This window comes from Solanum lycopersicum, chromosome 11, assembly GCF_036512215.1.
Source record: "Solanum lycopersicum chromosome 11, SLM_r2.1".
Lineage (NCBI taxonomy): Eukaryota > Viridiplantae > Streptophyta > Magnoliopsida > Solanales > Solanaceae > Solanum > Solanum lycopersicum.
In genome coordinates, this window is record NC_090810.1 from 38,716,438 (window position 1) to 38,741,151 (window position 24,714).

The window sequence follows — 24,714 nt, forward strand, 5'->3', positions numbered from 1 at the left end:
AAAATAATACTTAAAAAATTATCATTCATTAAATCTAAAGCACTATATTATATTACATACAAGACTATGTAGAATTTAATATCAGATAATTTATAAAATGACACTTAAAATATATCAGTCATTAAAACTAAAACACAATATTATCTTACATACAAGGCTACGTAATAACGAACATTAACAATGTAAAGGAAAATGATAATTATAAGAACTTATCATCTATCGTTCATCAATCTTTAATTTGATTTTAAATTTATCTTTTTGCCTCCAGAAAGTGTTACTATTTGATACTTTTGGGAAATTAGATGAACAACAACATGAGATATTAAATTTTTCAATAAATAAATAATCTTTATATGTACTAACAAATACATATAACAAAAACTTTACAAAAATTTGAACAACAAAGTTTAAAACATGTACTCAAAAACAACAATTAAATCATAAGTATAAATTAATGAATGTAAAAAGTTATACCAGGATCTATAACAATAGAATGAGACCAAAAGGAAAAATTGAGTCACTGAATGCAAAGTGTCCCCTTAAGGAAATCCTCTAGTATCTGAGGTTAAAAGGAATAGATCCTCTCGGGATGGAACAATTCTATTCACAAGTGTATTGCTAGAAAATTAATGGTGTCACTGAGACACTAAACATGAGCAAAAATTGTGCGGAAGAAGAAAAAGTTTAGAATTTTCGTTGTTTTAAAATGAGAGGAAATCCCTCTATTTATAGACAAGAAATAGTAGTGTAAAAAAATATTTGTTGTGCCTTATCAAAAAAGTCACAACTCACTTGAAAAGTTACAACCCTTCTAAAAGGCCACGACCTTTCATAAAAGTCACAATTTTTCATAAAAATCACAATTTTTCGTAAAAGTTACAGTTGTCCACAAAACTCACATCTTTTCATGAAAGGGAAGGTTATTTTTGAAAATAAATAAATTTAAAAGGAAATTCTATGTTGCGGTGATGACACATAGGCAGGCCTAGAATTTTCTTTTATATAAATATATGATTCTAACACCTTAGAAATTAAACAATCGAATTGATAAAGGATATTTGAGATTTTGGCTCTAATGCAAGTTCTACGAATCCTTTCTATGGACCGTAGAAGGTTCTACAAGTCATAGGAAGGGAGTCGTAGAATTGGAGGTGAGTTTTTGAATTTTCAAGTTTCTAAAGTTTGGCCTATAAATGGACAAGACGAGTCGGAATTTTGAATGAGTAATAGATGGGTGTCATATAAAGTTGGCCAATTTTAGGCCCAAGTAACTCGACATACGTTTGACCAGTACGGTCCATAGGGTCCTTTGGTAGCCATTTCTTAAGGTATTAGGCATTCTCCTAAGCATTTAATGTCTCTACTATGTCATTTTTACCCTAATTCTATGTTCTATAATTGTCCTTTTACTCCTAAAATTACCCTAACTCTCTCATTCACTCAAATCCTCAAATCTTATCTACATTCATCTTCTTCAATTCTCTCTCAACTTCAAGAAAAAGATTAGGGTTTCAAACTTCAAATCTCCTATTCCTCCATTGCTTTTGAGCTTTGATCCTCAAGTTATGCAGGGTTCGAGTTCCAGTCACCATTGATCCCCCAAGGTTTTCTCAATTCCTCCTGTTCAATTTCATCAAATTAATTTGTAAGTTTTCATTCAATTCTTCAAAGGTTCAAATTGTGTTGATTTAACTGTTTGATTTTGATCTTATAATGATTGTTTGGTCTCAATTACATGCTTTCCAATTGCTTTCGCATGAATTAATGGATTATTCATGATTTTTATTGTGAACCTTTAAAGACATGAATTCATGAATTCATGAATCTATGAATGATGTTTTCATGAAAGTTATGCATGATTTATGAAAATGAATGTTTTATGGTCTAATCATTCTAGCTTGAGTCTCATTCGGGGACAAATGTTACCAAGAGTGAGAAATTGTAACACCTTCGAAATTGAAAAGTTGAGTTGAAAAAGGGAAAGTTCAGATTTTGGCTATAAGGCATGTTCTATGAGTCCTTTCTACAGAAATAGGAGGTTCTATGTGTCGTAGGTCGTAGACTTAAAGGTGAGTTTTTGGAATTTCATGTTTTCGAAGTTTGACCTACGAATGGATAGGACGAGCAGTAGAAATTTGAACGAGGCATCTATGAGTTCCGCAGGGGTGTTCTTGACTTAGTGAAATTTTTGGGTAAAAGTTGAGGTGTATGAATAGGGTCTATAGATCGTAGTAATTTAGATGGTCTGTAAAAGGGTGTCATAGGAAGTTGGCAAATTTTAGGCCCTGGTAACTCTACCTACGGTCGACGAATACAAACCGTAAGAATTTCTATGGTCTGTAGGTCCAAACTGTAGGGTCCTCCAACAGCTATTTCTAAAGGGTATTTGAATCTTTTTATGTCATTTTGACCCTAAATCTATGTCTTATAACTATCCTTTTACTCCTAAATTACCCTAACTAATCTCTCATTCACTTAAATCCTCAAATCTCATCCACAAGTCTAGGTTCGAAGACTAGGTTTCAAGATTCAAGTCTACTATTCCTCTGTTGCTTTTGGGGTTCGATCCTCAAGGTATGTAGGATTTAACCAATGAGTTTCATTCGCCTATTGAGATCCGATGGTTTCTCGATTCTCCAAGTTCAACTTCATTAAATTTTAGGTTTTCATTTCATTCTTCATGAATTCACATTGTATTGATTCAGTTATTTGATTTTAATCTTATTATGATTGTTAGGTCTGAATTAGAGAAAAATATAAAATGACACTTGAAGTTATCTCAAATTTTCAAGAAGACACTTTAACTATACAAGTGTCTTATTTCCTCACATAAGTATAAAATATTATTGTAAATAGATCATTTTGACCAATTTTCTCCCTATGTTTGTAAACACGCTCATCACAACACGTGAATGTATCATTTTACTTCCAAAAACCAATTAAAAAGCGCCACATTTCAGTTATTTTCTTTATTAATTAATTAATTAATTTTTAAATTCACCATGTTCCTCAAATTTTGAAGAGAGCCTTTGGTTGAAGGATTAAAAAAAATCAGCAGTCTCTCTCTTTTATGAAATCGACTCAAAAAGATAAGAAATCAATTTAATTTTCAGTTAAAAGATTAATTAGAAGTCATTCAATAACAAAGCTGGAGAAGTAGTAATGGGAGAAGAAGTAGTTGGGTAGCTATGGTGACAATGAAAAGTTGTTCACACGGAGGGAGAAAGGGAATGAACCGCCATTGTTATATATTGCAGGACCAATAGCTAGAGATTTCTGAATCAATTTAATCGATCTAAGGAGTAAAATTTGAAGTGGGTTAGTGAATTTGAGTTAGAATTTTGTGGGTTTTTCTATTTTTAGTATTATCAAGATTTTTTTTTTAACGATGGATTCGGACCAGGTTAACCCGTTTTTAAATTAAATTAATTAATTAAAAGGGGTGAGAAGTTGTTCATAGAATGTTCAAAATGCTCTGTTTATAATTACATTTAATACTTTCGTGGGATAATATGACACTCGTATAGTTAGAATGTCCTTTTGAGTATCCGAGACAACTTTAGGTGTCATTTTATGAATTTTTTACATGCTTTTCAATTACTTTCACAAGAACCCATGCATTATTCATGATTTTGATTATGAACTCTTAATAACATGAATTTATGAAGGAACTATGAATATATGAATGATGTTTTCATAAATTATACATGATTTATGAAAATGAATGTTTTATGATCATCAATGAAATCCTAAAAGGATTCTCTCACATGTTATAAGGAATCGTGATTTGGTGAAAGGTTATATTTGATGAAAGGTTATCTCATGTAGAGACCGAGTTTTTAGTAGCAATCACCTAACTACGTGTCCTTGTAGACTTTTCTTCGAAAGACATAACTAGTGGATCCACCTAAGCTAGAAGTTAAGGTCCTTGCCTTGTAAAGTAAGAGCATCTCTTATCAGTGTGAAAACAAGACACGTTATAATTCACTTGATTAATGTCAATTAATAGTAAATATCCCACAAAATGAACTGAGTTGTTCTTAAAGGATTATGTAACACTTTTAATAAGATTTTAAGATGCGTTAGACCATATTCATAACTCGTGATTCTCCTTTAAAGTTTTAATATGATTTAACTTAGTCATGCATATCATGTTTTCATTTGTACTCTTATGATCATATTTCATGCATATCCATCATACTTGGAATTTCTTTTCCGGTGCATCGAGGAGAGAACAATAATTATACAGAGAGAGAAAGGGACTAAAGTTAGCATCAAGTGTAGCTGTTGGGGTTTAGGATATAAAGCAGCACATAAAATGAGTAGGAAGTATCAACAATGCCCTCACACATGGGATGTCACAAATGAACTCTTTCAATAAGCCTCGTCCAATAGTCGTATATAAAAGGGGAGAGAACTCATGGCATTGTTTTTAGGCAAACTTTCTTTCCTCCACTCATGTGGGTGCTGCTCTTAGTTCATCTATGAAGAGACTCAAACCTAGAATACTGGAATGCAAGGATCTAAAATACTAACTCTCACAAACATCCATGCCAACGTCTAAAGTCAATGACTAGTAGGCGCTTGCACTCAAGAAACTCCTTCAAGGACATTTTTCAGTTTCTCATTAGCCGCAACAAGTTCTGCTGCTATTCCTGGTTCATTTGCCGAATGACCTGCTCCTGGGACAACCTATAATCACACAGCAGAAACCGTCAGTTGCCAATAATATGACCATGTAAGCAAGGTGTAAAGTCTTCTTTCTTTTATGAAAGCCTTGTTCCTTTAAAAAATACTGTGGTAAAGAAAGCCTCATTTCTTCAGCTATTATTTTTTTCAAGGTAATCTATAGTGCTTAAAGTATCATCCAAATCCCTAGAGGTTAGGCCATTCAAACCAGGCCTTCCTAAAGAATAAATCCGATAACCCATAAGATAGAACTCATTCCTTAACTACCTGCATTGAGTTGGATGAGTTTTCATGCCCCACATCCAAATTTAAATCAACCTACAGGATTTTCACATGAAATTAATGTGTATTTGTTCTGATTCCCATCCCAACTCTTCATAGAAATATCAAATCACATGGGAAAATCTACCAGTTTTATACCCCAAGGTCCTTTTGTTGTTTCATATCTCCACTGCCAGTTTAACATAACTCTTGTACAAAGCCCCTTTGATTTTTACTGTCTTGTACCCTGTTGGTTTAAGAAAAATAAATAAATAAATAACCTCCTCCTCAAGTTTATTTTTGGCAGAACTTTTGGGGGTATTATTCATTTTTCACCCGTTGGTCCAACAAGCACTAGTCCAAATACAACATATACCTGATCAGGTACATTTATGCATACAATATGTATATTTTATGTATATTTGTACCAAATATACAAAACATATATATTTGCTATTTTTACAGCGACCCAGAAAGATAATACCCTATCTTTTTGTGCCTCCTTGACTGCATCAACGGTGGAAGTCTTTGTCTCAAAACTTCTCCCCTCCAATTACTTTGAATTAATAAATCTACCTAACTGAGGAAATCATTTTTCACTTACAATAAACTCTGCCTCCGGCCAAGCTTTATGAAGATCCCACGCTGACATCATTGGACAGCAAACATCATATCTTCCCTGAAGGTGTTACAAAAATTTTCTTGTAATCAGATTATCCAAGAATAAAATTTACCTCAAGCGCATGCATAAAATATAAGATTCACATTTAGTGCAGGATCATAAGGAGAAACATATAAGGAGTATACGTCTTAAATTTAAAAAATATAATGACAAGAAAACAAATGAGCATACTCGTATCTGACTACTTGAAAATACATGTTTAGTTAGTAGCTTCAACACTTGAGGACCGTACAGTTGTGGACTGCACTTAGTGGATGTTCTAGGTAAAAACTCACATGGCAAACACATCAAGAAGCACTATGGAAATTTAATGCACTTCATTTCTTGCAAAATATGATTAAGCTTAAACCAGCTCTTTACTTGTATGATCATTTAAACTGTATTAGTAGGTTATAGAGAAAATGTGGCAATGAAAAATAAATTTTAGAAGAAATAAATACTCTATTAAATATTTAAATCACATCACTAAACTTCGGAAATCTGACATGAAATAAGACCTTCTACTTATATTTGATCCAGCAATCTCATTTCAATCATACTCTTCTCCTTCATGTCCCTATTCATATTTGTCTTTATACCACAGAGCTACTCACCGTGCTGATCCTCAATACAACTACAGAAACTCTTATTCCTTCCTCCTTCCTTCCGGCCAACCCAGGGACCCATCATATTATGATGGTAATGACGTTAATGAACAATAGCAGATTTCAGTAACCAAATCATCATATGATTAGACGGATGACTGATAACAAAATTTATGGTGGTGCTTTATGATTCCAAACGGTCATGCTTGAGGAGATAAGGTTAGTGGCAGTGGATAGCAGTCATAATGGCACTTTAGATGTATCCAACAATTACAGAGGCTAAATACAAGGTATTTGATTTATGACTCATGAGCATGCATTTCACTTAAATGTTGTGCTTGTGCATATTTAATCATGTTGTATATGCCTGTCATTAAAAAAATCATGTCGTACATGCCATAGTTTATTTGCTACATTTGACAATAAATTCTATTTTATTGTGTCGGTTGTGAATGTGAGTATTTTTAGTCTAATAATACTATCAAGTACACATTCTTATTGTCTCGTGTTGCACTTGCTGCACTTTTAGTGCTATGTTGACCCTTGCACCAGTGGAGCTCGGGTATGGGCTTAGGAGCTTAGATTTCTGAGAGTGGTAGTTTGATTGCTTTCACAGAGGCCTGGTCTTCCTTAGTTGAGCAGATCTGTGAGCACTAGTTCGATGATGAGAAGTTGCATCTCATTCGAGTCAAAGTGATGAGAGCGGAAGCCAAGGAGGATGTCCTTGATTCTGATGGTATCTTGAGGATCGGAGGCAGGATTTGTGTGTAACACCCCGAAAATCTCTAAGCTAAGATCCAAATAATTCTTCAGAAGTGTATCTGGAGACTTCAGGATGAACTTCTTGGCTTAGTTTCAACCACTGAGGAGCCCCTATTTTGTTATTTCTATTCTATGATTTCACACTTATACTGTCATGCTATCAACCTGTTGTTACACCCAGACTTCGGATATGCCTTAAATTATATACATGACGTGAGGAAGTCAAAAGATAAGAATTTACATATTCTAAGAATGGGAACTTGTCTCAAAAAAAAAAAGTTGTACTGAGATTAGGTCAGAAAAATAAAAGAATTTGATACAATATAGGGAAAATGCACAAGTACCCCCCTAGACTATGACCGGAATCCCAGAGATAAACCTTAACTAAACTAAGGTCCTATTACCCCTCAACTTATTTTTTTGGTAATTTTGTGCACCTTTTTTGGCTTACGTGGCATCCAAATATCTTCCACGCGCCTCAATTGAGTGGAGTCACGGAGTGTGCCACGTAAGACAAAAGGTGCACAAAATTACAAAAAAAAAAAAAGTTCAGAGGGGTAATAAGACCTTAGTTTAGTTAAGGTGTGTCTCTGAATTTCGGTAATAGTCTAGGAAATGTTAGTGTATATCTTAATTTCATAATATATTTATAATTGATAAGTGCTTTAATCAGAGATATTATGTAGAGAACTTAATAAGAATTAGATATTTAGAAGTTTATCCATTTAGAGAATTTAATGAGAATCAATTATAACATATATATGTATATACACACATGCCTGTCAAGAACTTTTGTAGTTGACCTCATCACTTAAATCTTATATTAAACTAATTAGCAAGTTTATTTGTTGACTTATGGACCAATCCCTTTTATTATATAAAAACGAATACAAGAATTCTTAATAGTTAAGGAAAGTTAACCAACATTGAGATTTCGATGGATTCAATGATACCAAAATTCAACTCTATGTTAATATATTAGACCCCATTAGACATTTTAGGAAAATACGAACCTTCCCAAGATTGTTGCAAGTGATAAATTTCCCCACAACCTCAAAACCAACGGCCACCCTTTTCACACAAGATATTACTTCATCAAGTTCATCTCAAGTCTCCAAGAACGGACTACTATCTTGACCTGGGGTAGTCGAATATCAAAATCATTGTGTCAAGTTGTTGAACTTGGAGTCGGGATTAGCATTCTTGGCTCATTTTGGAACCATGGGACTACCATTAGCTCTGAAGAACTTGAGGTAAGGAAAACCTTTCTAATTTGACATTCACTAATCTAGAATTCTCAGAATCTCTTCGATTTCTTATCTACAAAATTGATGCGTCTGAAATATTTGAGCTCTACGGAACTATATTTAATGATGCAAATACGAATCCTCAAGACAACAAGGCTCCATGCTAGGCACTCTTGGTGAACCCCATTTGGTTTACAGGGCATTTTCCTTTCTTATTTCATGTATTACGTACTTTCATACCCTATGTTGGAGCCTTATCCCGACACTTCTACTTCTTATGCATAGTTTAGAGGCCTCATAGACGTAGTCACTCGTTTCATGTACATATGTTTTGGGCCTTACCTTTATGTTGCCTGACACCATACTCGTGATTTTCTGTACTTTGAGAGTTAATATTTTATTTGATAAGAAACGTACTTAAATTCATTGTTAGAAATGTTTTCATATTGTTCCATGCATTGTCATTGTTCATAAACTCCACAAATTGGTCTGCTAAGTCAAGCTAAGGCACTGAGTACAGGTCTGGCCAACCAAGCATTTGGGCAGCTGGAGCTCGCTTGCGAGTTCTATCGGGTAAAGCCAATGATTAGAGGCCTCGGGGGCGCAACGCCCTCGACCTATTCTCAAACTTTAAATAGGTAGGACGGCGCGGCTGCTTTGTTGAGCCGCGCCACGGAATCAAGAGCTCCAAGTGGGCCATTTTTGGTAAGCAGAACTGGCGATCCGGGCGGAAGACATTTTCATCTTATTTCATGTCTTCAGTATTACGAGTTGGACATTCTATGCTTTTGGGTTTGTTAGAATAGGATTGTATATAGTGCCCTACATGGACTGTCTATAAATATGTATCAATGTAATAATGTAACTTGTGTGTTTTAATAATATTTCCCGAGTCTTTGTTTCTCACATGGTAGCAGAGCATCAGCGAGAAACATTTAGGGCAGAAAGGTCAGTCAGCGTGCCCTTTTGGGGGGTGACTGTCCAGATCTAATTTGTGCCATCTTCTCCATCAGTATTGTACGAAAACCGGCACTGCCACAAATTCATCACCGTCCAGAACCAAACCCTACCAGATACACATGCTTCCAGAAATTAGGGTTCTGACGAGCGCGTAAATCCACTCGCAGGAGCATGAACAATGGTCTAATGTGTTTTCAAGCTGGATTCTTCTTCTACAATGGTCTCTAGTGATTCCGAACCCATCCATACAATTTTCTATAATTTCCAATCACTGTCTTTCCAAAAGACTTCAACCACTGGTTTTTTGATTCTTGGTACTCGCTTGGTGATTCCAATCTAACCCCAGGAATTTTCAGAAGTTTCAACCAGATTTATAGATCTCATATTTTTTTTAAAAAAAAAAATCTGTTCTATTTGTACCAAATTAGAGCACCATATCTTCTACCCCTTCCCCTTACGAACACTATTATTATTCTATGATCATCTTATGCTTCAAGTTTATTACTATTTTTGTTTTTTTTTACATTAGTAATCTTTACTATTTTTGTTTCTTTTCTTTACAATACTTCATCATAGCTTTTTACTCGTGTTTTCAAATATGTTTTGAGAAATGCTTTTCTTGAACCGAGAGTCTATCACAAATAAGTCTTCATCCTACCCCACAAAGATAAGGGCAAGGTCTATGTGCTTACTTGTATAACTGTTTTATACTTGTTATAGCTTTACTATGTCACTATGCACTACAGTTTTCAAAGTTTGTCTCAAGGGTAAGACAGGGATTTCACTGGGTTTGTTTGTTGTTTATTTACTACTCTGTCTAGATACTGTTAAGGGCGACATAGTTGTTGATTGCTAATCCAGTTCTACAGTCGAGGTGACCCATCCACCAGTCTGTGGAGTTGTCAGCTCCTATCATACTTACAATCTTTATTTGATTTCATTTTGAATTGTGTCTCATATAGTGGTATCTCAGATTCTTAGTTGCTCCATGACTCCGAGATTTTTTGGGGTTTACATTTTCACTCGACTTTTCACTCATTTTCAGATATTTATCATGAGAACACTTTTATACTTGATATTTAGTATTGTTTCCACGTATTGTAGCAGTTCATAGTACAGTCGGGTATATCTAGCATTGGTGGTAGCTCGTTGGATACTGATCACGATTTAAGTGTCAGATTTGGGACATGTCAGAACAATGCTGGCAAACATTCACCCTTACCATTACGTTCTTTATGTAAGTCTTCCATTATGTTCTTTATGTAAGTCTTCAATCACATTTTACACAAATAAACTTATCAAAGAAAAATGCATCCATCATTGGGAAGAAAAGTAAGTCTTTCAGATGTTTTATGTCTCCAGACAACACCTTCAAGTATTGGGGGAATCTTGAAATTTGAGACGGCAATGCAAAGCTAAAGCAGAAACAAAAGCAGAATTTACCTGAACAATTATTGTTTTGATATGCTTTATCTTTTCAACATTATCTAGAAGGAAAGAATCTGAAGAGAAGAATCCCTTGTTGATAAAGTAGTGGTTCTCAATCCTTGCAAATGCCTGAACAAAGCAAGATATGTTGAGGTTATATAATGAATGATAACAACCTCTATGACGATAAATAATTGTTCACATTGAATTTCCAAATAGTGTAATTTCAAGTTCTCAGTAGACAAAAGAGATAAGGAAAGAGTAAAACTGCAGCTCTTACATAGAATTTTAAGAATATAGATGCAAAAGAACAATGCTTTAATGGGAGGGTCACCCGGATACTACGTGCAATTCATAGATGTACTTACCAAGGAGAAATCATCATCATCTCCTTTCTTTATGTTCTCTTCATTAGGGAGAAGATGAGAGGTCATCATTTCCCATTTAGTCCATGCTCTAGCTGCTGCATACTAAAACATTCAAGAACTTGAGACAAGCAAACAAGTTGTTTAATGTATTCAACAATATTATATCAATATGTAAAGTTGATTTGATGTTGTGGAGGCTTTAAGGATCAGAAACTGTCACTGATAGAGTTTGCAAACACAAACCGATGTCATATCTTCTTTGCTTCCTATCATATTAAAATCCTTTGTGCTTCCAACTTTGCTGTCATATCTTTTCATGAGTCATGATGACATCTTAAAACTCTGAAGCCACCAACTTGTGACTTCTTCATTCGAAAAAGGAGCATGGTGTATTTTGGGCGTAGTTATGAGTAATTCCAACATTCTGTCCTAAGAACAGTACTTGTCTGATGCTAACAAAAGAACAAAAAGAGCTTCTGCCATTGTTGAGAATTCAAGTAAAATCAAGTTATATAGAAAGCACAACACCTGCCTATTTTGATTGAAAGTTTCAGGAGTTGTGTAAGGGAAACATCAAGGTTATCAAAGGGAAGGAGCAAGTAATTGTTTTTTTCTTTCTTTAACATTTTCTGCCCCCATAAAGAAGGAAATTTTGACATATTCAAAAATGACAGGAACAATAAATGAAACTAGGACATTCAATGAAACAGTAACTTCTTACCTGTGTTTCTAGGGTATCTGAATTTAATCTCTTATGGTACGCCTTGACAAAACAATTCCTTTCTTCCTCCGGAATCAGTTCTCTGAATGGCTCCCAAACTGTAACAGATGACAGAAAAGGTGCTTTTGACTTTGAAAACTACATCAGCAGTACCATTAAACAACCAAACAAGTGAAAACAGCAGCTCAATGATGATCAGATCAAAACACACACATCATTTTCCCAAATTAAGGTAAGCAATTAACCACTTAATAAAATGTGCTTAAACAGTTTGAATAAGCCATCTGCTCAGGTGAAAAGGTTGGTTAAAAGAAGCGCCTCAGATAATCAGAACATTGCCAGAAATTACAAAATTAGGCATATATTCTGGAGAATGCATTTCATTTGTAGACTAGAAATAGTGAACTGGCTAAAACAATGGCTTCCGATTGAGTATTGCGAAGATCCAAAAGTAGATATAAAAGTTGTTCGTCATCTTCATATGGAAAAATCAAATAGGAATGCCCGTGCTAAATTCCTTACTTTTGTATCCAGCAGCAGATGAAATAGTTCAAACTTCTCAGATTCTATAACAACTCAATACAACTATGCACTAGATTCAGTTGGTTGGTCTTCCAGCATCCATGAAATTCAGAAGCTTACCATCGGGGTATATTGCAGCAGCTCCACCCTCATAAAACCAGTCAATTTCTTTCTTCCGCAACAAAAATATCCCTCTAAGAATGATCCCAGTAACCTTTAACAGAAAAGTCATTTAAAATCTTTAGCAATAACGTAGATTTAACATGATGTTGGGAATAGAATTTATCATTTCCTCTAACAAGTTTGAACTACAAATCTTGGAACTTAAAGAATAGTTGCTAGTAGACCTTGTAAGGATGTGATATGCTGTATGCAAGAGCCAGAGTGCTTCCCCATGAGCCACCAAATACCTGCAAACTCACAACTATAAGAATTTGGTGAAGTACCATCGACCTAACAGTCACAGAAGGAGAGCAATTTGCACCTGCCATTCCGGAATCTTTAAGTGCTCTCTTAATTTTTCAATATCCCCAACGAGATCCCATGTTGTGTTCTCCTCTAAGCAAGCATGAGGCTTACTTTTACCCGCACCTCTCTGGAAGATACCAATGTTTTCATTTGAACAAGTACATCAACATACCTAGTGTAGTCATGGGAGCATGAGGAGGGTAGAGTGTACGCAGACCTTACCCCCACCTCAGAGGTAGAGAGGCTGTTACCTATAGACACTCAGCTCACATTTGAAAAAGCACAAAGTGCATGAATTAGCACTTAAGTTAATAATATCAACCTGATCAAATAGAATGATTTGATAGAAGACAGGATCAAAGAACCTCCTGTTATTGGGTGAAGTCCCACCTCCAGGGCCTCCATGGAAAAACACTACTGGCTGCAAATATGGAACATATCTTCAAAACGACTTTACATCAAACATCTTTGCTAAAAATAGCAAATTTCACCCTATTTTGCATCATGTGAAGGCATCAGAGAGTAGAAAACAAGAAAAACATATAACCTACATTGGAATAGGCAAATGTAGTCATCATATGCTAGTCTCCTGAGCCTCTTATCTTCTCCTAGTAAGGAGGAGGACTGGGGCTCCTCTGAGAAAATGGACCACGTGTATGAGTAGAAATCTGATACCAGTGTTATTAAAAGTTATTACTCTTTGCTTGAAATGGTCAATTGATGTGAAGCGAGGGGTTATTGTTTCATGGGCAAATTCATGTGCTTCAGAGAAGTGTGCGCTTCACATAATGATGTGTGAAGTGATCCCAATGAGAAGCGGTCAATCTTTTGAATCTCAACTTCAAGGAGTTTAATAATATCGGCATTATTGTACATTGGAGGCAAAAATTAGAAACTTCCATTGAAGAGAAGCAAATGAAAGGCTTCATAAGAATTCTCGTCGAATCGAGAATGAAGTTCTTTGATTTTGATAGTTTCTGCGATTACATGGACTGTATTTACTTACACTAATACATCAATGACTACTGCTACAAAAAAACTACATTGATATATGTTTGGTACTTCTTTATTTTCTATAAGCCGTGCTCTTCGGCTCAAAGAAGTGTGCACTGCACTACTCGCTTTTCACATCAAGTTCTTTTAATCTTGATATTTCTCAGTTTTTTTTGACTTTAAAATCATTATCTGATGCTGCATTTGCAAATTTACAATTAGACTTTATTAATTTACTCTGACTTGTATAAACATCCCACTTCCCCTTTAGGAACTTAGTTTGTGGACGAATGATAAGTTCACAAATGTTGGCTTCCAGATATTTTTTTGTGTGGGGAGCAAACAAAGACAATCAACCACCTTTTCTTGCATTGCAAAATTGACAGAGCAACTATGGAGAATGTTCATGAAGGGGATCAAGTGGGTAAGATCTGGGACCATTAAAGGAGTTCTAAGCAGCTGGAACAGGGATGGCAATGCAACAGAGATGGTGGAGAGATGAATGATCTCCCTGCATGTATATGATGGACAGTTAGGACAGGAAGGAACAAGAGGTGAGTTGAGGATCCAAAGAACAACTTAAAAAATATCAAAATGAATTGTTTAGCACTTTTTTACTTTTGGTGTAAACATGATGTACTAGCTCAAACAGAAGAAATCATTGATGTACTTGACTATTTATAGGCAATAGAAAGATTGTGTTAGTGCCATCTTAATACAAGAAAAATTAGAAGAAAAACTCACACGGCCATTAGGATTTCCTGACTGCTCCCAATATATAGTATGAAGGTCCGAAACTTTCAAAAATCCAGTACTATATGGCTCTATAGAGGGGTATAGATCCTTTCTAAATTCAGGAAATTCCTTCTTCAAATCCATTTGTTCCACGCTCTCACAATCAAGATTCCCCGCACGTACGGATAACTTCTTCCTCCCTGTAAAGTTAATACTATTCATGAAACAACTGATCCATTTAAGTTGATACTCAATTAAGCAAAATCCAAAGACAAACAAATAGAATGAAACATATCATATGCTTATTTTATCATTCTCCAGTTGTTTCACATTTTAAACGGGAGATAAAGAAAATGAAAAAGGCTTTCTTTGAAATCCATTTGATCAAATTCCAGAGTGGTCACACATGGAACAAAAAGTATGATAAATCATACTTCGTTATTTTCACATTTCAGTCACTCAATTGTCATCTTCAGACAACAAGAACAAGCCCAAAATTTACATTGATATCCTATTTCTGCAAAAACCCTGGCATAAACATTTTGATTTTGGAAGGCCAATCAAGCAGATAACTATGAAGGTAAAACCCATCTATTCATTAGTCAATTCTTAGTAGTCATCGGCTTTACTATCAGAATTATATTTATCGGCACATAGATTTTGAAAAGTTGATCAAGCAGAAAAACAGAACTTTTACCCACATTACATGTTACCATTTTCCTTCAGTTTCACATATGTTTCCATCTAAGCGTCAGAAACACCAACAAAAAAAAAAAAGACCCTACTTTGGTGTCTGAAGCAGAGAAATAGAGACACATAGATACAGAGAGAGACAGTAAATAAGAAAGAGAGAAACCTGAGATGGGGATGAGCAAAGGCGAGAAGATGGAAGCAGGAAGCTTTGGGGATAGTGAAAGGGAATTCGAGGCCGGCAAATGAGTAAAATTGGAGCAAGGGAATAACGAGGGAGCCCGTATAGCAGTAGATGCCAACTTCATGGGTAATCTCATCAATTTCAAATGGGTTTTCCTACAACCCAGGGGAACATCAATTATGATTTCTTTAAAACACAAAATGACAAAAAATGGTATCTCATGTTAAAGCTAACTAAAACATTCAAATATACAATTTTATACAAAGTCACTAGTTACGTTAGTCGTAATTTTTTGGAAAAATTTTTATACATAGTTATTCAAAAATAAAAAAATTAATTTTATTTTATTTTTTAAATTATGATTTTCTTAATTACAAAAATGAATGATGTGACTAAATTACAAAATCATTGTTCAAAAATAAAGGCACGAATGAGCTTTGAATAGTAATGATATAGATGAGTCAAATTTTTAATGAATGGCATAAATAAGTCTTTTCTGAAAGTTCGATGGCATATTTGAACATTTTACCTTTTTTAATTAGTAATTTTATAATTAGTTAGTACACATATTTAATTTATGTATAATAAAACTTATGTATACTTAATTATTTTTGTTTATTTCTTTGTAGAATATTTATTTTAGTTTCTTTTCACTTTAAACTTTTTTCAATTAGTTTATTATCTTTTCACTTTTAATTATTATTAATAAATTGTGTGTATTTAAATTGTCCTTTACTTTTATGTTTTAATATGTTTATGTTTTATTTGATTTTTTTCATTTGTTTTGATATCCGTTAAAAATAACTAATTTTAAATACAAGACATTTGAAACCAAATCAAAACGAAAGACAAAAAAAAATCAATAGAAAAATAAAAGAGAAAAAAAAATAATGTAAGTAAAAAAAATAATTTTTATACAAGGTAAAAAAAGCGTATTAACTTAATTTAAATACAAGATTAAAAAAATTAAAATATTTTTAAAAAAATTGCGATTTTTTTTTAAAAGTTAAGAAATATCTTTTAATTTTTTTTAAAAAAAATTAATTAAAAAAATCATAAATATATACATTTTATACACATTGTGAGCGAGTGTGTACAAACACAACCAACTTGGGCTGTTGAAGGTGTCACATCAGCATAAAAGGTACATAAATTTACGAATAAAATGGGTTCAGGGGATAATAGGATCTTTATTAAGTTTAGGTGTGTTACTGGAATTTTTGTTCACATCTTCTCTTTGTTTCCGTGCCTCTAATGAGTTAGAGACGGAGTTCGAAAAGGTCAAATATTTCATAGGCTAGGGGTACGTATGCATCATCTCAAATACTATAGCTATAATGACTAATTAAATAGTATAAATTTATTTTTTTTTAATTTTTTTTAGAAATTAATTATAATTTTTATAATATTTGAAGTTATCATTTTTTTTTTCATATTTTACCCCTAATATTTTTCAAATCTAAGATTATATATCAATGAATATAAAAATGATAATAATATACTTATGCTAATCATTAATTTAGCAGTGCTTTTCTAGTAATAAATATAACAATATATTTTAATAAAAATTATATGTTCCACTATAAAAAAAGAATTAAATTGTGAAGAATGTGTCGAAGTACTTATTTGTTCCAATTAAACGAAGCATGCAAAGCATTGTTAATGCCATATGGCAACAATAGATGAGCATTTGACAAATTTTAAGTCTTGATATGACACATAAATATAAACATCACAACTCAATCTAAGGTGGAAGGATAAAACAGAAATATGAAAATATAGTTATAAAAAATGGTCTCTTCTTATCCCATCAAAATTTTTCATAAGTCAATTGACTCAAATGCCCTTATCAACCTAAACAATCATGTTGACGGGATAGTGTATACATAGGCTTATAACCCTTTCTTATACGGTAATAATAATTGGAAAAATAACTTAAATACACAACTATAATTTTTATATTCTCCAATTTTCCCTACTTTTTTTAAATATTACATAATTCCCTATTTTTTTTATTTTAGAGTAAGTTTTTAGATACATTACACTCTCTCCTATAATACACATTTACCAATTTTAATGCCTATTTTTTCTCCATTAAAACACTCAACCTCTTAAATCAGTTTTTGAATTTTAAATTTTTTCCATTTAAACACTCAACCTTTTAATCAGTTTTTTAATTTTGAATTATTAAATTTAATTAAATTTAAATAAAAGAACAAATTTTGAAATTTTGAATTTCAAAATTCAAAAAATATGGAAGCAGGGTAACTTCCACTGCATTCTACCGTTTTGTTCTTACCAAAGTCACCTTTCACTTCTTTTTTTTCCTTAATCGTCTTCATCCCACTATTTCTTCATAACTTTGAATCTTCTCAACCCAGCAGATTTTTCTATTTTCTTCTTTTTATTCTTAATCCATATTCGACTATTTCTTCCTAATATTGAATCGTAAGAACCCAGACTCTTTTTATAGTTAATCCATCATCAGTTCGTATATTCTTCTCTTTTTCGTTTTTGTTAATTGTTCTATTACTTCATAGTAATATAAGTGTAGTAAAGTATAATCTGTGTTTGATGATACATGTTGAATCTGTGTGTACATTGTTTAGTCAATGTAATGATACATGTAGTAGCTATGTATCACATGTTCTGCATGTAGTATGAATTCCTGTATGATATCATGTATCAGTAAGGTATTAGTTGTTTAGTTGATTTACTCATACATGTTTTGAAACTTGTTATAATGTATCATTCATTAAGTTTAATAAATGCTTCATCAGATATAGTTGATGATACATATAGATTCTTTGTGTATGTTGTTTAGTCGCTGTTTATGATACATGTATTAGACATGTATCACATGTTATAATGTTTTATTTAATTCAATGATACATGTTATAGACATGTATCACATGTTTTTCATATAGTATGAAATTCTGAAAACTGAAACCATGTATCATTAAGCTATTTTCAACTATTGCCAAAGCCTGTGTATCATTTGTTGTGCCTTCTACACACGTTATTTCTCCACTTCTTCCATCAAAGTTACGTACAGTACCACTATTCTTCTCAATTGTGTCAATACATAATGGATATATTGAAAATCCAGGCTCATTTTTTTTCAGTTCAAAATATAGTTTAACACTCATATCGTTCTTAAGTTTCATCGGACAGGAGTTACCTTCTACAATGTATCGAATTTCAATTTCTTTCCTTGATACATCAATGTCCAACTCGGCCGCAATTGCTGCTTTGAGATTAGAAAACGAAATTGAATCACCAACAACGATTCCATCAATTTTGTAATTTTCATACTGCAATTCGTTCACCCAAATTCCGGAATATCTCATCAAAATCGAAGTATTCATCTTCAAAAACCCACTGCAACAACAAAAAAATTTCGGCAGCTCCAATTGTTTTCTAAATAACTGATACAATCTTTGATTTTCAAATTATGAAATTAATATCCAATTAAGTGCTGATTTAATGCTGATTAATGATCTGTTACCACAAATTAAGCTGTTTTAGTAACAGCTTTAAATTTACCGTTTTTATCCCCTATTTTTTCTTAACAGTTTTAAGTTACTATGTATCATTTACCATGTATCATAACTTTCTAAAGTATCACGGCTCAGCAATTTTAAGGGATTTTTTGTAATTATTAAACTTATCGGGACAGGATGTAATTATTGAATTACACTATGGGATTCCTTAAATTTATACATAATAATTTCATGTAATTTTTTTGTCATTTTTATTAGTTTATTTTTCTTTTCTTTTATACTATATAGACATGCATGAAGAGTGAATTTTACATTTTTTTTTAAGAAAATGACAAAATAATTTATAAAATATGTTAAAATATATTTCGTTCTTTTCAATAATGATCATTCTTACAAATTTAAAATATATTCAGTTTCATTTATTGTAAATTCAATTCTTATCTCTTTTTCTAAAACCAACGTCAGTTTATGCATATGTCAAGGATTTTTCCATCTTTAACATAGGAAAATTTTGGGCATATTCATATTCAAAATCCTTGATTCTTCTCTCTTTTCGGTTATTGTTATTTTGCTCTTTTTACTTAAATGTGCTTCTAGATTTAATTCTTTTAAAAAAAAGCCATCCTCCTACTTTGTGTGGAATCTTTTCTATTCTCCACTTTATATGAAATCTTCGAGTTCAATTTAATTTTTTTTAATTCTTTCTTGATGGGCATCTAAACATGATCTTTGAGTTTTACATAATTTGTATCGATTTTTATTCTATTTATTTTAGAGATTATTGATTTGATTTTTAATATTTATTAATTTCGAGTTGGTCTTAATATTTTAGTTATGCATCATATTTGAATTTTCTCAATTTCTTTGTGGATTATGACATACTTATGCTTATTTGTTAAAATCAAAGGTAACTCTTTGAATATTTTATGCATTGGTGTCCCAACTCCTACAACATTGGCATAAGGGAAATTAGTTTAATCATTTCCTAAATTTATTTCAAGATTGAGAAATCTTGTTAGGCCCCACTTCAGAGAGGCGCGACTAGCACCCGGTGCCTCACTTGACCAAGAGAATCAACTCAAGTCAAACTAAGCCCTGTCAAAGCCAAACAAAACCAACTAAAATATACTGAAAGATTCAAAAAATTATCAAGTGGAATACAATGTCATCTAGGCCACTATTCCAAAACCACAACTAACAATTGTGACACCTCAATAATTTGAAAGTTGAAAGAAAAAGAAAAATGATGATTTTGGCACTAAGGCAGGTTCTACAAGTCCAACTTACGGACCATAGAAAGTGAATGGTAGAACTCGGAGTTGAATTTTGGAAAATTAAGTTTCTAAAGTTTGATCTAGGTCCAAATCGCAGGATCCTCCAACAATTATTTCTTAAGAGTATTTGGGTCTTTTCATATTCATTTAATGCATATACTCTATCATTTTGACCCTTATTTTAAGACTTATAACTACCCTTCCAACCTTTAAGTTTCCCCAACTCCCTCATTCACTTAAATCCCCAAATCTCATCCACATTCATCCCATTTAATTCTCTACCAAGGTCAAGAAGAAGGCTAGGGTTCCAAAGCTTCAAGCCTTTTATTCATCCATTGATTTTAGGCTTTGATTAGAAAGGTACGTAGGGTGTCAACAATGAGTTTCATTCATCCATTGAGCCCCAAGATTTCTTAATTCTCCAATTCAAATTTCAATCAAATTTTTTAGGTTTTTATTCAATTCTTCATGAGTTCTAATTGTGTTCATTCAATTGTTTAATTTGGATCTTATTATGATTATTTTAACTCAACTACATGCTTCCAATTGATTTCACATTAATTCATGCATTATTCTTGATTTTTTTCCCCTATGAACCCTAAAAGATATGAATTTTTAAAGAAGCTTGAATCTATGATTAAGTTTTCATAAAAAAATATGCATATTTTATGAAAAAGTGTTTTATGTTCTAGGTTGCTCTAAGATGAGCATCAATTAATTGTGAAATGTTTTCTTACATTAAGAAAACATGATTAGTGAAATGTCTTTTTACACATAATTTGAGGAGCTACTCTATGACGTTTTAAGCTTGGATTAATAACTTAATTGTGTTTTTCCATGTATAATGATATATTTATATATATGACTATTCCATTGGGATTTAACTTAGCACCGAGAGAACTTTGACGAGAAGGCTCAAATAGGATAGTCTCTAGTAGCAATCTCTAGTTCCAAACTATCTGCCCCCGTGGGATTGTCTTAAATGAACTACCTAATGGGTCCACATATAGCATATGATATGATAATGAGTTTTACACTGGCAAGTAGACTCTCCCTTCTTGATGTAGGAGTTACATCAGATTTCATATTATAGCTTGCACGATCCATTTGTCTGTTAAAGCTAATATTCCACAAAATGAACTAGTTGTTCTTAAAGAATTTATGAAGCATTTCTTATGATTTTAAGATGTATTGATCATGTTCATGATTTACGATTCTTCTTTTAAAAGATTTTATTATATTTAGCTTGGTCATGCATATCATGTTTTTGATTGTGTCCTCTGGTGATCATGTTTCATGTTTTATTGCATATCCCTCATACTTAGTACATTCCATGTACTAATGCATAATTGTGTCTACATTATTTAACTAATGCAGGGTCGACGATCTTCCTCCTCCCTCTTGTGGCTAGTAAGGCTGGCTATTGGACAGGATCGGGTCAACTGGACCGGTTTTACCAAAACCGGTACCGGTATCAGATTTTTCTTATCGAATTTTCTTACCGGTACCGTATCTTACAAGATTGAATTTACCGAAAAATCCAACATGTTCCGCCCGGTCGTTAGTAACCGGTTAGGAACCGGGTCTTATATACCGGTTCATCCGGTACCCTTTTTTTTATTTTAATTATTTTAATTATTATATAATATTATATATTTATATTATTAATTAATAATATTATATTATTAAAAACTTCAACTGGAAACTTTATAGTTTATATAGTTTGAAATTGAATTTAAACTTTAAAGTTTATATAAGTTTGAAATTGAATTTAAACTTTAAACTTTATATTGAATTTAAAGTTTGAAATTGAATTTAAAGTTTAAATTTTATATTGAACTTAAGTTTGAATTGAATTTAAAGTTTAAACTTTATATTGAACTGAAGTTTGAAATTAAATTTAAACTTTAAAGTTTATATTGAATTTAAAGTTTGAAATTGAATTTAAACTTTAAAGTTTATATTGAACTTAAGTTTGTAATTGAATTTAAAGTTTATACTTTATATTGAATTTAAAGTTTGAAATTGAATTTAAAGTTTAAAATTAATATTGAACTTAAGTTTGAAATCTATATATATATATATAAATCAGGATATGAAAGTGCTGATGTGACACCCCTCATAGGCCAGCATTAGAATTTATATATTTTATCTTTTTTTAAAGCTTTTTTTTCTCTTAATTTTATCTTGATATATTAGTTAAATTAAATAAATATCCTCTATTCATTATTTCTCTTTAAATTCCTCCATTAATACCTTTATTATTTTAGGTATATATAAGTTACAATTTATCCCTTTAAATATTTAAACCTTTCCCTATTCCTTCTTAAAAGTATTACTAAATTATAATTAAGACACTAATGACCAATATAAGCTACAATTGTAGGTATTGATTACTCCATTACTCTTTTAATTTATTTATTCAATAGTTAAGAATTTATGGATTACTATAAATACTAAAACCATGTCATCTTCACCAATGCAAGAATTTTTTATTTTATTTTCCCTTTCTTTATCATATTTATACTAAAGTACATCACTTTGGTTATTTCTAATTTTATAATATATAGTTTATTTGTTACTAACTTTTACAATGTGGAAGATAAGATGAGCATTTGACAATTTTGGAAATTCAAATTCAATGAGAACAATATCTAATTTGAGTTACCAAGGTACATCACTTTGATTATGTCTATATATATATATATATATATATATATATATATATATATAGAGAGAGAGAGAGAGAGAGAGAGAGAGAGAGAGATAGATTTTTTGTGACTAACTTCTATTGTTAACACTTAACAGTGTGGACGAGTAGACGAGTATATGACAATTTTGGAAATTCAAATTCAATTTTGATGAGTACAATATTTCACTCATGTTACTCTTTTTATTTCAGTTTGTTTGATGTCTTTTATTTACAATATTTTTTTTGTTCTTTTTTTTTGTTTTTATTGCTTTTTTCCTCATTATTGATGATTTTAGTGTACTTATTATTTTGCGCATTTTTTAAAATAATCTTTATTATTTATAATGGAAGACAAGATGAACATATGACAATATTTAAGTTTAACTTTCATAAACTCACAAGGAAAAGGAACCCTACATTAATGTTTATGTCCATTAATCTTCAAATGGTGTAGTGAACATTGAGAGTGTGTACAAATTGAATAATTAGAGGCTAGGATAATTTTCTTTGGTATTCCTACAAAGATTATTTTGTTTATTTGTTTAATTTTAATTTATTTTAATTTTCTTTGGTACTCCAACAATGATTCTTTGATTAATTTATCTAATTATAATTTATACCTACACTAAATAATATTATTGAAATTTCAGGTATATTAATTTTAACTTTGAAGACTTGAATCGTTTCATTTATTATCTTTTAAGTTTTTTTTAATGGTTTCAACATTGTATATATTTTATTTTGAACAATGAAATCAATTTTGAGGATTAGGAAATTTCACAATTTTTATTTATGTTTATCTTTTAGAATAATTTAGAAATTGTAACTAAAATATAGGTAAGCTTAAAGTTGTATTTTAGTTAATACATATATATAATTTGGGTTTAATTTATTTGAATACTTTATGTTATTTACGTAATTGAGACCATTTATCTTTCAATCTATTCATTTTTATATAAATAATAGGCAGTATATTATAATCGTAGTAAAATTAGTCAAGATAGAAAAATGATTTACAAACATTTCATAATCTAAGATTTAGTGAAAGATAGAAAAAAAATTCATTACTAAAGTATAATACTTTTGAAGGAAAAGAATAAATATTAGAAAAAAACTATATTTACATTAAACTTATTATATTATTAAATTAAATTTAAATTTCATAAAGAGTTCAACTTATTACATTAAATTTACTTTTCTTATTAAAATAAAGAGAATAAATTTAGGATTTTTTTTATAATTTTAAAAATTCTTAAGCGATTTCAAATTACAAAAGATATAAAATTTAAGTACTAATAATAAACTTAATTAAGACTTAAAATTTGATATATTTAGATTAAAGACTATAAAGAATCTTTAGAAATATATTTATTAATCAACTATTCAAAAAATTAATTATTTAGCAGATTTAACGAATAATTTTTTATCACGCAAAGCGCGGCTAAGTTCACTAGTTGAATTTAAAGTTTAAACTTTATATTGAACTTAATATTGAATTTAAAGTTTGAAATTGAATTTAAAGTTTAAAGTTTATAATGAATTTAAAGTTTGAAATTGAATTTAAAGTTTAAAGTTTATATTGAATTTAAAGTTTGAAATTGAATTTAAACTTTAAAGTTTATATTGAATTTAAAGTTCGAAATTGAATTTAAAGTTTAAGGTTTATATTGAATTTAAAGTTTGAAATTGCATTTAAAGTTTAAACTTTAATGTTTATATTGAAAAAGTTAAAACTTTAAAGTTTTAACCTTAAAATTCTATTTTATATTAATTTTAAACTTTAAACTAATGATAAAATAATTAACAATTAAATTTGTAAGTTGACATGAATTAAATAGAAGAGACTATTTTAAAAGAAAATCAAGGTGAATAGCCGTATAATTATTCAAATAAATAAATTGTACAATACAAATATTAGAAAGATAACAAGAGCACATAATCTAGGTATTGA

General features: G+C 31.3%; 1 protein-coding gene and 2 long non-coding RNA genes across 3 annotated transcripts; 1 reads left to right on the forward strand and 2 right to left on the reverse strand.

The window, feature by feature from the left end:
- Positions 1 to 4,268: 4,268 nt before the first annotated feature.
- Positions 4,269 to 15,525, reverse strand: LOC101246987 (proline iminopeptidase). The gene is made up of 11 exons (XM_004250684.5): positions 15,277 to 15,525; positions 14,430 to 14,620; positions 13,015 to 13,113; positions 12,709 to 12,819; positions 12,572 to 12,634; positions 12,345 to 12,438; positions 11,703 to 11,800; positions 10,982 to 11,083; positions 10,629 to 10,742; positions 5,555 to 5,629; positions 4,269 to 4,692 (listed from the first exon to the last, which is right to left on the reverse strand). Exons 1-11 carry the CDS (start codon positions 15,428 to 15,430, stop codon positions 4,591 to 4,593), a joined length of 1,203 nt encoding a protein of 400 aa, XP_004250732.2. The 5' UTR covers positions 15,431 to 15,525; the 3' UTR covers positions 4,269 to 4,590.
- A 2,273-nt stretch (positions 15,526 to 17,798) lies between these two features.
- On the reverse strand, positions 17,799 to 19,012 carry LOC138339631 (uncharacterized). The gene is made up of 2 exons (XR_011212497.1): positions 18,476 to 19,012; positions 17,799 to 17,962 (listed from the first exon to the last, which is right to left on the reverse strand). It is a non-coding gene; the product is annotated as an uncharacterized lncRNA (long non-coding RNA).
- A 389-nt stretch (positions 19,013 to 19,401) lies between these two features.
- LOC138339641 (uncharacterized) lies at positions 19,402 to 21,769 on the forward strand. Its single transcript, XR_011212513.1, has 2 exons — positions 19,402 to 20,431; positions 21,449 to 21,769. It is a non-coding gene; the product is annotated as an uncharacterized lncRNA (long non-coding RNA).
- The last annotated feature ends 2,945 nt before the right edge of the window (positions 21,770 to 24,714 follow it).